Raw genomic sequence first — 19,445 nt, 5'->3', positions numbered from 1 at the left:
CTAACAAGTTGGAGGCCCTGGTGATGTCTACCTTACAAAAACCACACACAGAAGTGTCTGAATCATTTTTCCTCTTGCCCTAAATGTCAGAAGACTTTTGCATGGTACACGTGGTCTGTTGCTTTTCTGTGTTCAAGTACACCTGACAACTACCCAGATGGATAAGTGGTTTGACAGAAGGTCAGTGCACGATTTCACTGGAGAGTGAGTCATAAAGGTAAGTGGTTCCAATTCTAAGAAATGGAGGGGAGTGACTTCAGGAAGTTTTACCAGTACAGAAATCAGTTTTGGAAAGCTCTGTCAAGCCTGTTTTCCGCAAAGAAAAACAAATACAAAAACTCAAGGCAATTCCTAAAAGCTGAAAGGGAACCTTTAAAAAGGTCACACTACTTCTTGGAGGTATAAATCCAACATGGAAATCAAATTATGAAGTGAGGTGAGCCCATCCCCATCCATGCTGTAAACACTCCATAAACAGTGTGGTTTCGGGAAGCTTGTTCAAACTTTCCATCTATGATAATCACATTATCTCATAGGTTAAATTACACTAGAACCAGAGTTATCCCTTTCAAGTACCAACTTTCCATTCAGTACCATCACACAAGTAGAAAAGAAACAGAAAACAGCAGCCTAGGAGCTTTGTACCCCAAACACCATCTCTGTTTTTTGCCAGAGTTTTTGTTTTATTTTCTTGATACTAGGTTTTCTGTTTGTAGATGATTTGCAAGGATTCTGAAAGCAAACCGGATGACATGTGAAAATAGCAATTAAGGGATTCTCCAATTTTTTATTAAAGTTACCTTACAAGTTCCTAGATCAAGAAAAACCACATAATATGACACGAAATACCTTTCCACTGTATTTGCTCATATTTCCCCTTTCCACATCTCCCATAAAGCTCTTATTTTAAGAAGCTAATAAAGAAAATTTCCTTTCCTTTCCAAATCTTACATACACACAACTCTTTCCCCCTTTATACTTAAATCACTACCACCAGCTGGGGCAGCTCCTGGAAACCAGCCAGAGCTGTGAGCAGTCAAGTCTGCCTAGGAAGCCACTTGCTGGACGGTTCCACCATGCTGTGAAAACTGAATCATTTCTTCCTGAGTTCAGTTTTAACTGGGTGGTTTCCACACATACTTCCAACCAGAACAAAACAACCCAGAGAAAGGTGAATTGTCACCCTTACAGAAATTACTTAAGAGTATAAATGGGATTCAAGGATGGGGGTAGAGTGGTTTTGGTAAGAATACCAGTGAAACATTTTACAATATAATTAACTATGTCAGGGTCAATTTTCCCTTTTTATTACAAAAAATTTCTAACATGGAGAAAATCAGGGTAATGAACACCCACCCATATATCTTCCACCTAGACTTAACAACTTTAACAGTTTGTCATTTTTTATGTTATTTTTATTTCTTTTTTTTTGTTGAAGTATTTTGTAAGTTTTAATCACATTTCCCCCCTAAATAATTTAGTGTGTCTCTCTAAAAAACAGGGGTATTTTCCTTCATAACTATAATACTAGCATGAAAATAGTTTCCTAATATCCTCTCATCATGAATATCATTCAAATTTCCTTGGGTAATTATTCTTAAGCACGCAGAAGTGAAACTAGAAAGCTGTATCAAAGGCGAGTAACAATCCTCAGTCCTTCTTCTATCAAAGGTAGACACATAATTTCTTTGTCATTGTTTTGAGTTAAAATATCAGGATGAATACCCAAGTGTGAAAGATACATCCACTTAACCTCTGATGGCCACAAACACTATATTACAGAAGCTACCAAAATTATATCATTAAGTAAAGAAGTGGAGAGGGAGAGAGTAATAAATGTCTCTTGAGAAAAAAAAGGGCAATTTCCCAGATACCAGGCTATTATATACTAGTTTCCCTCTCTTTTCTCTTCTGAATGACTTCCTACACTAGATTCTTCTGACTCCATTATTCTTAAAAAGGAATATTAGAAGCCGTTTGCTCCTATGTACTTTTTCTTGGTTTCTCTTTAACAAGTCCTGACAAAAATAGTTGATCCTTGCTTGCAGTCTCACTTTCCACTAATTTTAACCCTCCCTTTTAAAATCTAATTTCCTCCCTTTTATTCACTGAGATGCTCTTTTGAAGACCAATTTCCTTAGTTACTCTTAAAAGTCCCTTTTCCGAGGCCTTTCTGCACCCAACAGGTTCCCACACTTGGTCATCTCCTTCCCACAATGGGGTCTTCTGGAAGCTCTTACTGTCTGTGCTTTTTTCCCTGGCAATTTACTCAGAGATGGGAATGTCACCTGTATTTAGATGATTTATAAATCTGGAAAATGTTAAATATATATTTATTTAATTTTCCCCTAGAGTCAAACACAGGGGGCGAGCTGTCTGTGAAAACAGAGAAAAGTGAATGCTTTACTCAACTTACTATTCTAACAGATCTCTCTTCTTTAGGATGGTTAGAATGCCTTCCATGTGGAAAGTGCCTTCTAGCACTTTCCAGGGAAGAGTGGTGATGGAAGTAGGCCTGGAGCCACATATCCCAGGTTCAAATCACACTTAATAGCTGTGTAATATTACAAGATACTGAACACCTCTAAACCTCAGTTTATGCTCGTATAAAATGAAGATAATAATAAAACCCACCTCATGGGACTGTTGTGCAAGTTACATGAAGAAATAAACATAAAATGCCACGTTAACAAAGTGCCTGGAATATATTAAGCACTGCATACATTTTAGTTATTGCTCAAGATTCAATTATTAAAAAAATGGTTACTTCTTAGCTATCTAATATTTATTTATTACTGGCAAAACTGGCTGGAAAAATATTCCTCAGTATACTATATTTGTTTAGGACTTTTTAAAAGAAAGTTTGGTGACTTCCTATTTATCACATTAGCTTTATCCCACGTAATAGAGAAAGTATAAAATATATTGTTCCAAACTAGTAGTTACTTTTGTAAACGGATGATTCATGCTAATTAAACTGGTCACCCAGGAGAATAAAATTAGCTTGTTTCGCCATTTCCCTTTGTTCGGTAATTACAATTCAAGGTTATGTTAGATACCACATGAGAATAATTTTGCCCGAGAGACAGACATTGCACATCCACATTTTAAAAAACAGGCATTGAGGATATAAATTCAGGGACTTGCTGAATGAGGGCCTTGCAGACTTCATAAGCAATTCTTACCAACCGTGTGCTCCAGTTATTTCTATACATAGTGTAGCCAGGAGGGAAGTACTGAGATCATTTTAGCTTCTTACAGGTTCACCGGATTTGCAGGAAGATGAAGATTTAAAAATAGACGCCAAACGTGGCTGGAGTTTATCTCAGATGCTTATGTTCCAGCAGCAATCTGTTCATCCATGATGGCAGCAAGCACTCCATAGAAGGATTTAAATTTTGATACTCAGTCAGAATTCCACTGCTGCGCAAATTGGTGGACCGCAGACACCCGAGCACCTCACATTCTGATTCATTTGATTTCTCAAAGCTGTGTCTCTCTCGAGAGTTCTTGGGTTTGGTTATCATGAAAGAGGTGGTCATGAGAAAGTAACATATATTTAGTACTCATCATGTGCCAGGCACAGTGTTGAGTCATTTACACAAGTTACATCTCAGAGAATCTTCCTGACATTTTCTAAGGTAAATCTCTATTGGACAGATTGGAAACTTGGAGCTTGGAAGGGTGAATAAAATTCCAGAGGCAATTGGCATATCCAGGTTTTGTGGAGCCTGGACTTTATATTAGTTTGAAAGGGGGTAAAAATGTCAAATTGTGAATACTAAATTAAGTATAAGGCCTAAAAGGATCAGCATAAAAAAGGGACCCTGAGACATGAGCTTTAGTGGTAGCCAAGTTGGGTAGCTTGATTACCCAGTCTGAGCTACAGAGACAAAAGGAATGTGGTGAATAGAAATGTTAACTGTGAAATGAAAACCACTAATCTTTAGAAACTCTTGGCCATAATTAAGTTGCACTAGGCTTTCTTTTGATTTTTAAAAATAGATTTATGTTTTGTTGTTTAATAAGTCAGGATAAATGGGAGGCAGGGTGTGCATGCAGGGGGAGTTAACTGCCTAACTGACGGGCCAGGCAGTACTTTAGATGGTCTGAGTAAGCAGAATGCACAAAAATTCCAAGTTCTGTATTGTACGTTTCTTAGGAAACCTTTGCCCTTTGGGGAACATTGAGAAGTACGAAAGTTTACCTAAAATCATCTGTGATGCCTTTCGAATAAAACTTGCATGAAAGCAGCAATCTTTTCTAACACTACATCAATTTTTCTTGAGTGGTTTCTCTGCTGTTAGTAAAATATGTGATGCTGACTGAACACATTCTCCCTCTCGGAATCAACTATTTGTTATAGCAAGAAAACGCCTTTTATCCAAAATGAAAAACTTCTTTTGCCAGAATGAGAGAAGTTTTTTTTTTTTTTTCCTCCCCAAAGCACATCTAATAATTTCAGAATTCAGAATAAGGCAATTCTCATTACCACCATATCAGAGTGCAGTTCTGACAAAAACTTCAAGATATATTTATCTTTTCCCAAAGTTTTATAAAATTATATCTATTCATGTGACAAACTTCATGAAGGTCTCTGATTAAGAATATGGAAAAGGCACTCTGAATTCTCATTTCCTAAAAATGCTGAGTTTTACTATTTTCCAGAATATATGTGAATAGAGTTGCATATGGCTGCCCGGGCTGTGCACTGTACAACTCCAAGGGACACCATTTACAGAGATTACAAAGTGAGGCACATTGCCTGGAATACGACAGTGCAGCGGCCCTGAAAAGTACACACACACACACACATACACACACGGTTCACCATCTAATCCAAAAAATAAAGACACACTTGAAAAAATGAAAAGGGCATGCCATAGAGATACATGAGCCAGCTTATACACAAATGGCTAAATTGAGGATAATTTGAGCATAGAAATAAATAAGGTCAGGAATATATTATAAGCCACTGAATGGAGAGTCCATAATTCCACACAGACACTAATAAGTAAATCAATAAATGTATAAATGGGAGAGAAGGAAAAGCTCTTCTTTACAGTAAAATGATAACTAACAAATCTAAGAAAGAATGATGGAGTTCAGCTAGAAATGCATGAGTTTCCACCTTTATAGTAAAAACTAAATCAGACAGAAATCATCAATAGCTCCTCAAGGGTGTGTGGGGGTGGGGAGGAAAGTTAGAGACGGAACAGGGTACTTACAGAATATCAAAGTATTTCCTTTCAAATGTTCTAGTAATCACAAAGTAGGTGGTAATAACACAGCAGAGAAATCAGACAACACCTTAACCAAGTGATCAAAATGAAGTCACCAATAAGGGGCAAAGGGACCTCCCACGCATCCAGATGTGATTCCCTCAGAGGGACACATCACATACATAGCAATCAACCAAAAACGCGTAACCTAAATCTAATCACAAGGAGACCAGGAAACCCAAATTGAGGGCTATTCTGTAAAACAACTTGCCTATATTCTTCACACAACGAAGGCTGAAGAACTGTTCCAATTAAAAGAGTCTAAAGAGATATGATGGTAAAACACAGTAAGTGGTCTAGAGTGGATGCTGTCCTGGTGGGGAAAAAAAAATGCAGTAAAGGTCATTATTGGGACACCTGACAAAACTGGAACATGGACTATAGATTAAATATTAAATGTCCTGAATTTGTTAACAGTACTGTGATTACACAAGAGGATATCCTTGTTCTTACGAAACACAGAGTGAACTATTAGCGGGATGTATGCTCTCTGCTCTCAAATGATTCAGAAAAAATAAGTGTGGGTGTGTGTGGGGGGGGCGGAGGAGAGACAGGGAGGAAAGGAGGGAAAACATGGCAAAATGGTGTTTAAAATGTGTAAAACTGGGTAAATGGTGTAAGGAAATATACTACTGCAACTTCAAAATAAAAAGTACAAAACAAAACCCAAAAACAGCAGCCAAAACAATTTTGAGGGGTATCAGTGTTCAGCTTGCTTCAATAAGCAAAGTAATTCAACTTGTACTTAGCAGTGCAAAATAGAGTTAACTCTTTGGAAACATTTTGTTGCTATCATCATAATCATCACCATTAACATTTATGGAGCACTAAGGGATAAGTACTCTGAAAGGTGTTTCACTTGTATTCCTCTTTTAATCTTCATAATTGCCCTAAGGAAAAGGCACTATAATTATCCCTGCCTTATAGATGAGGAAACTAAGGTTTAAAAACTTGCCCAAAGTAAATAATACAGACAGTAAATGACAGAACTAGAAATCCAAAAGGGCAGACTACAAAGCAGATGGGATTTATTACTATGTTAAACTTATTTAATTATTAATAATTTATTAATTTTCCTCAAAGAAAGAGAGATGAATCTCAACCTAAATGGAATTCTGACAAATTAATAAAATATGCTTAGTTAAGGGTTTCTTCTAATTATAATCAGAACACTAAAACCAGAAAAATACTTGTAGAAATGATATTTTTGGTCTCCATGATTTACTTTATGCTATCTTTCTTCCAAGGCTGAACTTGGTAATAAACAAATTCTTTGAAATAAAATATGTCCCAGTATGTCCCTTGAAATGATCTTATCAAGTATCTCATAAACCATTTGGTCCTTGCTATAGAACGAATGTTTGTATCCTCTTAAAATGAGAGGTTGAACAGCTATGTCAGAGGGGTAGGTTGGGGGTAGGTGGGTTATCCTTTTATGAGTGGTTTAAATGTCTAACTATAACGTTGCTCTGTACACCTGAAATTAATTTAAAAATCCATAATCTCATTAAAAAAAAAAGAAAGAAAAAAAATGAGAGGTTGAAGCCTAAATCCCCAATGTGACAGTACCTGAAGGTGGGGCCTTTGGGAAGTAATTAGGTCATGAAGATGGAACCCTCAAGAATGGGATTAGTACCTTTTTAAGAAGACATAAGAAAGGTGATTGCTCTCTCTCTGCCATGTGAGGACACAGTGAGAAAATGACCACTTGCAAGTCAGGAAGTGCGTCCTCACCAGTTACCAGACCTGCTGGTACCTTGATCTCGGACTTCCAAGACTCCAGAATTGTGAGAAATAAATTTCTGTTGTTTATAGTCCATCTAGTCTACGGTATTTTGTTATAGCAGTCTGAACTAAGACAGTTATATTTCAAGTTTTTCTTCCTTTAAATACATTTTGCCTCCTTTCACGTAAAGTGATGTGATCTTAGCATTCATGTTTCCTTTTATTCTTGGCACCTCAGTTTTACTTTTTAAAAAAATGTATCATTTGCAACACACTGGTTTCCCGGTTCAGTGTATTCTCTTTTTTTGCAGATAAAAAAAGAGTAAGCTGCTGAACATACCACAGCTTTCTGCCGAGTAAAGCAGAATGACTGTTAGTAATAAAAAATAAAAAAAGTATGTTCAAAACAACACTCGCAAATACTTGCAGGTATTTGGTGAAATATTATCATCTGACACACAAGATTCTCAACCATGGCTGCATAATTTAATCACAGGAGGAGCTTTTAAAATCCTGACACCTAGCCCACACTCAGGACCAATTAAACCAGAACCTCTGGAGATGGGACCTGTGCATCAATAAGTTTTAAAGCTTTCCAGAGGATTCCAATATATAGCCAAGTCTGAGATCCCTAGATTGAATGTCTACAGACATAAAGAATTATATCTTTTGTGTACAGAACCAAAGGAGTCACAAAGGTTTTCTAGAATTAGTCTTACTCGTCAAGGAGTACATGGTCCAAATGGTGAGGGAAAACATGTGAACGTAGGAAACGGTAACTGAATGAAGGCTGAGGACATGTGCCAAAAGAATGTGGTACATAGTAAGTACGTCGGGAGACCACATGGGGACAGTAGTGGACGCCTGCACTCTCAGGACACAATGAGAGGCTCTGATAAGAGCAAGACTGAGGGAGGCAACTCCGGCTGGGGAATGGTGTAAATGGAAAAGAATCCAATTATGTCCAGGAAACAGTGAGGTAACTCATCTAGCTGGAGTGGAAGGTTTATGCTTCAGAGTAGAAGAGTAAGTTTGGAGGCGTAGACTAGAACCAGACCCCGGAAGGCCCTGAGCAACAAGTCAGAGAGTCCGGTGGCAGTTTAGAGTCTCTAAAGAGATTTGAGAAAATGGTCAAATGAAAGCAGTCCTTTGGGAGGACTAATCTGATAGCTATTCAAAATGGGTTTGGGGGAAAGACCAAAACTCTATGTACTAAGAGAAAAACACAGCAGCTTAGGGAAAAATGGCATGTTGATGAAGCATGATCTTACAGCTAGGCTAGCTTCCTTTTCAGTTTTCCACAAAAGACAGGAACCAGAAGTTCGAGCCTGCCAGAAACAACATGGGTCTCACCTGTTGTGGGACCATGTGCAGGAGAGACTGGGCAGCCGGAGGGTCTGTCTCCTTCTCTGCACCTCTGGCCTGGGTCCCAATCTCACAGCTGTAATACTTCCTGCTGCACTGTGTTCCTCCTTTTTCCATGAAAGCTACTCCTATGGCTAGGAAATACAATTCTAGAGGACAAAGTTTCAGGTCAGACAATTGCTTTCTTTCTTATAATCCTTTTGGAATAAGAAGGATTTTTGAGAAGCTGAATGATCCCTGGGTCATTCTGGCAGTTAAAGACTCCTAGGAATATAAAAGGGGACCAAACCATTCACTCACTCAATGAATATTTATTGAACACGTACCATGTGCTATTGTTTGAGACACTGGGAAGGAAGGCAGTAAGGTCCCCTTTCTGGGGAACAACTCTCTGGGTATTTGTAGAGGTTTCACTCAAAAACACAACGGCAGTCTAAGGCTATACAATTTATAGCCAATTGACTAAAGTGTGCTGCTACAGACCTTTAAAAACTGAAGAGCGAGAGAGAGAGAGAGAGAGAGAGAGAGAGAGAGAGAGAGAGAGAGAGAGAGACAGAGAGAGAGACAGAGACAGAGAGAGAGAGAGAGAGACAGAGAGAGAGAGAGGGGAAGAAAGAAAGGGTCAAGATCCTTTATATAATGAACTATAAGTACCAGAGAAAGTACAGGGTGACATAAATTCTTTTCTAAAAACTGTGTGTGTGACTGTGTGTGTGTGTGTGTGTGTGTGTGTGTGTGTGTATTTTCAAGCCACGAGATGTATCCTAAACTCCTAAAATAGTACCAGGACCAAAATGTGCTCAATAAAAATTAAATGGCATCGTTGAGCTGAATGGAGTTCAAAGTGAGGAAAGAAGGCAGCTATTGTCCTGATTTAACAAAAGCAGTGAGGTCATCTCAGCGGCCTGTATTCTAAACGCCACTTTTGCAAAGGGCGGCATGTCCAGGTATCGGAACTTCCAATCCCATGCTTTCAAAAGCAGACCACAAGGCTCAGTTGTGAAGCGGTATCTTGTGAAATCATGACATCCAAGTCGTTCACAAAAGCAACGTTCAAGCTGTGCCCAGGGTTATTCAGAGATTTTGGAGTTCAGAGGTTGGCTACATGTACTGACTGTCATTCTAAGATTACAGAGGCACTCTTTGTGTTTGCAAAATTTTCATTTCATTCAATTCTAATAAGAATATGCATTTAACTACATGCATTAATTAGAAATACTACAACAAAATGAATCTGAGCTTGCAAATAACCACACGATGCTTCTTTTTCTAAGTCATTATACTCTTGGTTTACAGACAATCCCTATTTTCTCACGTTGGTTAAAAATAATAGCATATTCCAGCCCCCTTCCTCTCCCTCTTCTTGCCCCCCAGAGGAGTTTTACCTGCATAATGTACCGGAATCTCTATCTTTGGCCCAATGACATAGTGCCCCTCCTCCAGACTATGGGCAGTGATGGTTGTCCACTGACGGCACGAATGAATCAGAAGGTAGTCGTTTTCCCGCAGCCCTTCTATGCATTCTCCTAAAAAATACAAGTTTATATAAGAAACTCAGAATTAGCATATGCTTACTCTATACCCTGCAATAAAATTTATTAGTTAAAACTTCACTAGTGCAGAAGTTGAGAATTCATCCCAAGAGGAGATAAAGTTCACTTATGAATTAGCAATAAAAAATCGTTCTATGCCAAGTTGATAATTTTACACATAAAGTTCCATGAAAATGTTTCCTACTTATTTACAAAGAGATTTTCAAATAATACCTCACTGTATCTCAATAAGCATATTTCAATGATTATAACACAAACATCAAATGCCTATAATACATTAGGTAATACTTAGATGCTTTGCATATATTACTTATGTAATACAGTAACATGAGGTAGGTATTGTTCCTTCTTTACAGTGAACAAAAAAAAAAAAAATCAAGATTCAGAATGTTAAGTAACATCTCTAAGCTCACAGATTGAATAAATAGAGAAGAGCAGATTCAGGCCTAGGTCAGATTGATTCCAAAGCTTATGTTCTTCAACATTACAATATAACTACCAAAAATAAATAATAAACTTTATCTCTCTATTGAAATATCACTTGAGATTAAATGCCGATTTCTCCTTTTAAATTTTATATGTTTTACCAGTTCTCTATGGCCTCCTATCAAATTTCCCAATCAATTAAAAACAGTGAAGTTAAGAGTATACCAATGAAATTATTTTTTCATTTCAGTATTTCCTGATGTACCCTTTTAGCATGTGAAGAGATGACAAACTATTTCAAAAATGAAATCCATTCCCTGGAACTTCAAAAGATAGTTTTTTTGATGCTGAAATGATCCATCCCATTAACCCTGGTTTAGTAATTTTAAATGTTCAAAGAAAATACCTGAAAAGGCTAATTCCTTTATACAGAAAATGATTAGCCTTCCTTAGTTTTGATGTTTATTGGATTATAATAATCAAAAGAGTTCCCGGTGATTTAACTTTACGTTTTAAAATGGTATTTACAGATTCCACATAAATTCTTAAAAGTTTCAGTACTTTTTCAATTAGAAAAAGGTAGAGGAGGCTGTAATGATCAATCAACTTGGTTATCACAACCATAAACCATTCAATTTATTCACAGTTCAATGAGGCCATAATCTTTAAAACAGGCTTAATGCAAGAATCATTTATCTTTGTTGCAGGAAATACAAAGAGTTAAAAGCCTTATTGGGGAGGAAGTGGGAGAAAAAGAAACAGATCTGGAAGTGGAAGTACCCTAGCAGGAGGGGGAGGAGCCTGTGGGGGGTGAGGTATTTCCAAACCAGACTCCCCTGCATTTCACACTTTGGGAGGACCAGGTTCATAAAGATACCACCTGGGAAGCCACTGGTACCCAGCAGCCCTTTGCATCCCTCAAGCATGTTATGGCAGAAAAGATGTAGAAATTCTGCCCATAATATAGCCCCCTCAGAGCTCCCCACCAGGCACAGAGGGTGGGAGGGGCACATACACAGCAGGTGGGAGTTACAAGCATGGGCTCCTGAGTCCAGCAGACCTGGTCTAGTCACAGCTTTGCCCCCTAGCTCTCTGCGGTCTTGGGCAGGCACATTCTGTTCCCTCTGGAGATGATGTGACAACAGTCTCTGCTTCCCAGAGGGGTTGTGGTGAAGTTACTTGGTGACAGTGATGGAAACTGTGAAGTACCAACGCTGTCATTTATGTTAGGAGTGATCAGGAAACATTAGCTATTAATTTTAGATTTTTCTTCCTAAAATTTAATCCTTCATGTAAACATTGTAATTTAGGTCATAGCATCCTTTTATAGGTGAGGAAATGATCTTCAGAGCAGTCAAGGAAGGAACTTGCCTAGAGCTACACATCTAATAAGCTGCAGAAACTGACTTCAGGGGTCTCTCTCTGTACACCTCTCTTCTGCTCTTCCAACACCATGTCTATTGCTTTGAAAACCACCAACAATAATCCAAGTAACGGAGAAACTGACCTTTGGCTTCAAACCTTACTTGTTCACTCAAATGGTATGACAAGCACTGTTCCTAGCAGCGCGTGGGACACCCATTGGAGAACAAAACACAGATCTCTGCACTAGGACACTTATCCAACAGATAGGAGACAGACGGTACCATTAACAAGAATGACTAAATTATGAATAAATTAGAAAGTGAATAAAGGGTAAGAGGACCAGGAGAATGAAATGTACATATTTAACGTGTACAATTGGACGACCAACAAACACTTCCTGAGTATATTTTATGCACAAAGCAAGGGGGTGGGGTGGGCATAAACATAAAGAAGACTTGGTCCATGCATTCAGGAAGTCATCATTTTCATTGGTAAGATGTGGTCATATGCAATTTCATGTAAGGTAGGACATGATGAGTGCTATGTTGGAGGAAGAAGAAATCTAGAGTGGGGATAAAAAATCTTGCAGAGAAGATCCAGAAAGTGTTAACAGGAATATAAAGCATTAGGGCTGGTCCTTCTTTGATGGATAAGATGAGCTTAGATGAGAGGGAGGCAATGGAGAACCACTGAAGAGTTTTGGGGAAGAGAATGGCCAAAACACCACTGTAGGAAAATTAATCTGGTAGTACTATAAAAGATAGATGGAGAAAAGGAGAAACCAGAGCCATGGGGTGTATGCAGGGAACTCAGAAGGAAAACCAAGTGACATTCAGGGAAAAAAGAAAAATGTCATTTTCTGCGACTAAATTGTTATATCATAAAAACTGTTTTAATTTTATTCCACAGTGGGCTCTAAAGAGGCGGCTAAGAAACAACTGCAGTTAAGTTAATCAAAATGAAAATTTAATGTTAAATCCTACTGCTAGTTGATGCAGTAAACACTAGCAAGAGGATTCAGGATGATTTTTTGAAGCCATAAAGTAGTAAAAAACCAAGGCCTATTTTTGAGCTTATGTCTTCTTCATTTTCTTAAAACAGCCAAACCATGTGTCTGCTTTAGGCAAAAAAAAAGTTTCACAAAAATTGTCTAGAAATAAAACTTAATATAATCACTTAAAATATCCTAGGGTAGGCCATTAATTGAGAAATTACATTAAATGAATGAAAAAAAAATTTTGTGATATAATTATCCTGTTGCTTAACTACTATGTGTATAGCCCACTAAACTTATACACATAGCTCAATGATGTAGTAACGAAAAGTCTGAAAGCACTGTGTTCAATTCCAGATATATTGTAATGCCATCTTGAAATTTCCCCACACGTAGCATGCTTCTGGGATATACCTTACTTGTCTTGTTTCAACTAGATACCCTCTCAACATTAGGCCTTACATACTTGTTAAAATCGTTTTTAACGCTAGGAGAACTGAAATCCATGAATTCTTCATATTTTATGCAAGTCTGCTTAAAAAAAGAAGAATCAACCTCAACATTTTAAATAAACATTATCACCTGAACATGCACAGATTCTGCTCTTTGGCTGCAGGGCCAATATAATCTCCTGATTAACCTTTCTGATCTCCTTGCTTCCTGCCGTTTTTCTCCCTTTTAGGTTAGCTGCAACTGTAGGGGTTAATCAAAGTCCCACCCATAGCCTATTTACCTTGTCTCTCTCCTTTACAATCTTATACAGCCCTCAAGGATTCAGTTAGTGATGGACAACTCCCAAATCCATGCTACCAGTTACTAATTAATTTCTATTCTGAGCTCAGAGTCCACACTTCTACTCATGTCTTCCTGGATGCCCCCCCGCCATTCATTCGGGCATCATAGCTTCATTCAACAAACACTTCTGGAGGACCAGCTACGTTCTAGGCCCTGGCAATACGATAGTGAAACAAATACCTGCTCTCACGGACCTGGCTTCATGGCTGGGTTTTCAATGTCCTGTTTTTGACTCCTTCAATTTATTTAAATATTGCTGCAGGTAAAACTTTTAAGAATATAGCACTGCTCATCTTATTCTTCTGCTCACACCTGCCTTTGGTTCCTGTTCATACACACAATGGGATTTATAGACGATGTAATACAGAATTGTACACCTGAAATCTATGTAAATTTACTAAAAATTGTCACCCCAATAAAATTAATTAAAAAAAAACAAAAAAAAAACAACAAAAAAAAGGAGGCCTTAATTCCTTGGCCCCAGTACTCAAGGGCCCCAAAACTAGTTCCAAAGGGTCTATGACGTGTGTCTTCGACACCATTAAGTCAGAGTCCAAAGAACACCTCCTCTGTTCCACATACACACTGCACTCTCACAGTTCTGAGTCCTCACCTCACTTTCTTCCATGTGCCTGAGACTTTATCTCCCTCTCCCTACCTACCGACTACTTACCCTACTAGCTCTTGAAAGATCAACTCCAATGTCACCCTCATGAATGTCTTCCTGATACGAATCCTAACCGTTTTACTTTAAACTGCATTATTGTGTAACTTGGCTTATATCCTATGAATTCATAAATTTTCTTTTAGCGATATGAGCATGAGGAACTTAAGACTAGTTAATGTTTATAGGTATTGCAATAACAATAAAAATAATTTAACACCGTGTGAATTGCAAGTATTCATTTTTTTCCTTTTAAAACTGGTCCATATATTCATCAAGTTTGAGAAACATGTTTAAAGAGGTTAAGAAAAACAGATATTAGGGACCATCATTGCTGTTAGATGAGATCCCCACTTACTAGCAATCACAGCAACGCAATGAAACAGCCCAGATTCACTGCCTCATGGTTTTGCTTTGTAAATATTCTAATGTTTATCTTTATTTAGAGTATTTCCCCCCCAGACACGGAGTCTTATGTTTTTTATGCTGCTTGCAACTATTGTTAGCTTTGTCTGAACTGTAATTAAGTTCATTACAGTTGAATCTGAGTTAGTACATATGTAATCGTAGTGCCTTATATATATGAATGAGTTCGGATGCATGTGAATCAGTTCGTGAAGTTGTATAAGGTCTCTTGCAGTAGAATCCAAATCTCTCTTAACTGATTATTTTTAAACGTGAAGACTAAGTATGAGTGTACTTAGATGACAATTTATGTTTGATACTAAACCTGTTAATTTTCTACTAATGGGTTTTCTATTAAAGTATTAAAGTTGGGGCGAATCTAGAGAACAAAACAGACACATACACTTTTTTTTTTTTTTTTGCTAGTCTCCTGTCCCATACAACAAATGTGGGATTTTACACAATTCCCTAGGTTGTACTGTGATTTTGGCAGCTTTTGTGCCAAAATGTGGAAGTTTCTGATTTTCTACATTTGTGTCTCTTTGCTCTTGGTGGTGTATTTCATGCCAGAGTAACAGGCTTAGTTAACAATTTGGGGCTGTAGCTCTGTAGAAGGCATGTACTTTTAATCTTTTCAACTCCTAGAATACCTGACTTTCCACTTAGCAAATACATAATTTTATCATGCTGATTTATTCTTTTTAAGTATGCTTTTATCCCCGATTTGCTTGGTTTCTTCTCAGTACATTGGTAGAGCAGTAGAATAAGGCTCTGTTGAGATAATTTAATTTATTAATACATGAGTAATGAGAATCGGACTTACTGAATGTGGTATTGCTTTTATATCTGTTATAGACAGAAACTGTTTCTTACGTCATAGCCAAATCTATTGACAATGGGTAAATTAATAGGTTCTGTGATATCTGAGTTCTTGCTACAAATCTAATTTAACAGTTGTGCATTGTTTTATTCTACCAATGGTAAAAGGAAAGCTGGTCAAGTGATAACATTGTACTTGTACTTCCTCACTGTTAATAAATAGTGTTGCTTAATTTTAATTATGTGTTTACTTGACCTTATAATCCTTTTCACCTAGACAGGAATCCTAGTGAGTTAGTTAAATACTCCACTGCATTTCTCTTACAACTTAGAAACATTAAAAAAAAAATACTTCCAGTGGCAGGGGCTGATTACCAGACAGATTCCTCTTCCTTCAGACTCCCCTTGCAGTTAAATGGTGCCATACCACTGAGTTCTAACCAATGGGGTGAGCAGAAATGACATTTCCCACTTCCTGTCTTGGCCTTACCCATGAAAACCGCTCACAAGCCATCCGCTGTGCTCTTTCCTCAGCCAAGGGCTGAATACTGGTTCCCAGGAAGACCTAGGGAACAGGCTGAAGATAGCACAGCTGCCAGCAGTCTGGGTTCCTTAATTAATACATAGTGGAACAAACTGCCCTGACCACACACTGAGTTGTGATGTGAGAAACACACTTCGACTGGGACGTTATGCCAGTGACGTGTGGTCCTGTTGTAGTTTGCCTTTTTGGTTTCCGTGATCAGACTCCCTTAACTGAAACACTGCATAACCTTCCATAGCAGCACGTCTCCTGGTCATAATGATCACAAAGTTGTTGTTCCAGAAGCTATTTTTTCAAAGCAGTCTTCATAAATACAAACTTACCTTGAATGCGCAAAGGTAGCTTAGACTAAAAATTCCTCTCCTCATTCTTTTAGTTACATTTCATCCCGTAAACGTGATGGTAAATGCTGTTTCTAAAAATTAGCATCCCCAAACATTGTGAATGTACGAGGTCCCAGTTGTTTTGTTGTCTCCCAAACAAACAAGAAATATTTCCTGGGAGAACAGAACATAGCACTATGATAACATTTCTTTGTCCCAAAAGACTATAATCCAAGTGACATGGTGAGTAAACAAAGGGTATGGAGGTGGGGAGAGGGGGAATAAAGGAGGTGAAAGGATGAGGTCATAGGAATGGCTCTAAGACACTGAAAGAGCAATCATGAAATCATGACATTAAAATGTTGTCTGTAATGAAAAAGCAATAAGGTGTTCCAAAAAGGAAATAGTAGAAAGGGAGAAAAATCCTAAAAGAAACAACTAATTAGCAACTAACTCATTAAAATAGGGAGACATTATAAAGCGATAGGGGAGAATATAGCTATAGGACACATCATTAAAGCACAGGCAAGAATTTTGAAATCAGTGAAAACTGAAAAACAAACAAAATTTCTTTGGTGGAAATAAAAAAAAACCTCTAGGAGTAAGAAAAGACATTGCTTTTAGCCTAACGGTTACAAGAAAGTGTAGGACTGAAGAGGAAGAATCAGACATAGGTATCAATCATATAAAGGTAACCGAAGCCACATGATGATAAGAGCTTCTCAAAAAGCATATAAGGGGTTAAAAAAAGATACAGCTTCTGGCACAGACACCCTGAATGCACAGGAAAGTGAGTGTCCTAGATCTGGGCAGACACGAGGAACAATTTTAGCATTCTAAAAGGTCACATTCCCCTACTCCACATGTCAAACAAAGAATGATCTTCCAATGGTGTGCACGCACCGGCATTTCTGTCTTCATCTACTTCAACAGGCAAGTCCACTTTGAGGTACTGTCGTTTTATGAACACTAGGCTATCTTATGGCACAGAGAAAGGGCTGGGGTGGGGCAAGGGGGACCCACAGGCAACAGCTCTGCTTGAGCTTAGCTGCTGTCCAGTTCTAAAACTGAGAACAATCATTACCTGCTGTCTCAAGTCCTAGCCTTCCTTCAAGGGAGGGTCCTCCCTGGCTGTGAGAGGAGGAGCCTGCAGCACTAAGGAAAACAGCGGTTCGGACCCCAGGCTGCACGTTCATTGCCATCATTGGGAGACTTGTAAAAACTCCAGTGGGGCCGGTGAGGGGAGTGGGACCCAGATAACCAGATGTTCTGAAATCTCCTCAGGTGTCCTAACGTGTAGCCAGGATTCAGTGAACAACTGAGGCAGTTAAGAGCTCGGACCTGGACAGACTTGACTCCAGCAGGTGATTCAGTTCTTGCATCTGCTCTCAGAAGGCAGTGAGATAATACTTACGCAAGTACTTAGAAAGTGTCAGCCACATATGAAGTGTTATTACTATTATTGTCCTCAAATACCTCAGGTCACAGGATTCTCTCAAGCTACTAAATGAGCATAGCATTTGCTTTATTTTCATTTTGTAGTAATTATAAATGATCCTACTTAACATTTTGTGAATATACATTATATTTCTCCAATTAGACTGTAACGTTCTTGGGAGTCAGGGATTTTTCTTGTCCTCTTTCCTGTCCAGGGGCAATCACCCAGCTGGTATCCATAAACCATCCTTGATAATTCAACATGGTCATTTCCCCCTGTTTTGATACAAAATAATTGCATCACAAATTGATACATTTAATTATCAGACGAAATTAAAGATATTTTCCTCTCTTCTTGTCTTCTATTTTGCAATAACAAGCAAGGGAATTTTATTGTCTAAGATCCCTCTTTCTACTTAAACCATTATTTTTTAAGCAGGTTATTAATTCAGGATAATAGGAAGCTTTCCAACAAAAAGGATTGTTAACCACAATAACTTGTAGCAGTTTTTTTTTGCCATGAATCACCTTTAAGTAGAAAGTGGCAGAGACTGCTAGACATCCAGTAGTATCTCACTCACCCCCGTCCTCAGTAAGAGTCCCTATTTCCTGTCCCCAGAATAAGTAGGTATAACAATATAACTAAGACAATGGGATGTAGTGGAAGTAGTATGTGCAACTTCCAAGATGTGATTTTTAAAAATATCTTTAATATACCAGAAAGTTTACTGACCGAAGTTTACAATTCAATGGTTTTAGTATATTCAGAGTTGTGCAATCATCACTACAACCTAATTACAGAACATTTCTATCACCCCAAAAGAAACCTCCTACCCATTAAGTCATTAACCTACTACTCACCCCAATCTTAGGCAACCGCTATTCTAGTTTCTGTAGCTATAAATTTGTCTATTCTGGATATCTCATATAAATGGAATTATAAAATATGTGACCTTTTGTGTCTGTCTTCTTTCACTTAGCATAATGTTTTCAAGGTTCATCTATGTTGTAGCATGGATCAGTACTTCATTCATTTTTTATGGCCAAATAATATTTGATTGTACATATATAGGTACCATGTTTATTTATTCATTCATCCCATGCTGGGCTTTTAGACTGTTTAGTTTTGGCAGTTACTGAGTACTGCTGATATGATAAACAGGTGTGTACAAGTTTTTGGGTGGATATATGTTTTCATTTCTCTTGGAAGGGGTAGAACTGCTGAGTCATATGGTACCGGTAACTCTAAATTTAACATTTTGAGAATTCCCAGGCTGTTTTCCAAATTGGCTGGACCAATGTACATTCCCACTAGCAATGAATGAAGGTTCCAATTTCTTCAGACTCTCCAACACTTGCTATTATCCATCTTTTTAATTATAGCCATTTTAGGGGGGTGTGAAGTGTGTCTCACTGTGGTTTCGATTTATATTTACCAAACGATTAGTGATGTTGAGCATCTTTTCATGTGCTTATTGGCCATTCGTATATCTTTTACAGAGAAATGTTTACTCAAATCCTTTGCCCAATTTTAAATTTGGTTATTTGTCTTTATTATTGAGTTGTCAGAGGATTTTGTATATTCTGGATACAAGTTCCTTATCAGATATATGATTTACAAATATTTGCTCTCATTCTGTGGACTGTCCTTTCTCTTTACTAAAAGCATTCCTTTTAACCACAAATTTTAAAATTTTGACTACCTCAAATTTATTTTTTCTTTTGTTGTTTGTGCTTTTGGTGTCCTA

The 19,445-nt window shown here is 37.9% G+C and overlaps 1 protein-coding gene across 2 annotated transcripts in view; it reads right to left on the bottom strand.

Moving 5' to 3' along the window:
- The window catches only part of GAREM1 (GRB2 associated regulator of MAPK1 subtype 1), a 188,142-nt gene that overhangs the window by 109,806 nt on the left and 58,891 nt on the right, over positions 1-19,445 (bottom strand). For both annotated transcript variants that reach the window (XM_081078636.1, XM_081078637.1), the window contains exon 2: positions 9,758-9,898. In XM_081078636.1, the coding sequence (XP_080934762.1) occupies positions 9,758-9,898 (141 nt within the window). The remainder of the gene's footprint in view (positions 1-9,757; positions 9,899-19,445) is intronic.

The sequence above is a fragment of the Rhinolophus hipposideros genome (assembly GCF_964194185.1).
Source record: "Rhinolophus hipposideros genome assembly, chromosome: 17".
Classification (NCBI taxonomy): Eukaryota; Metazoa; Chordata; class Mammalia; order Chiroptera; family Rhinolophidae; genus Rhinolophus; species Rhinolophus hipposideros.
This window is presented reverse-complemented; position numbering and strand designations above follow the sequence as displayed.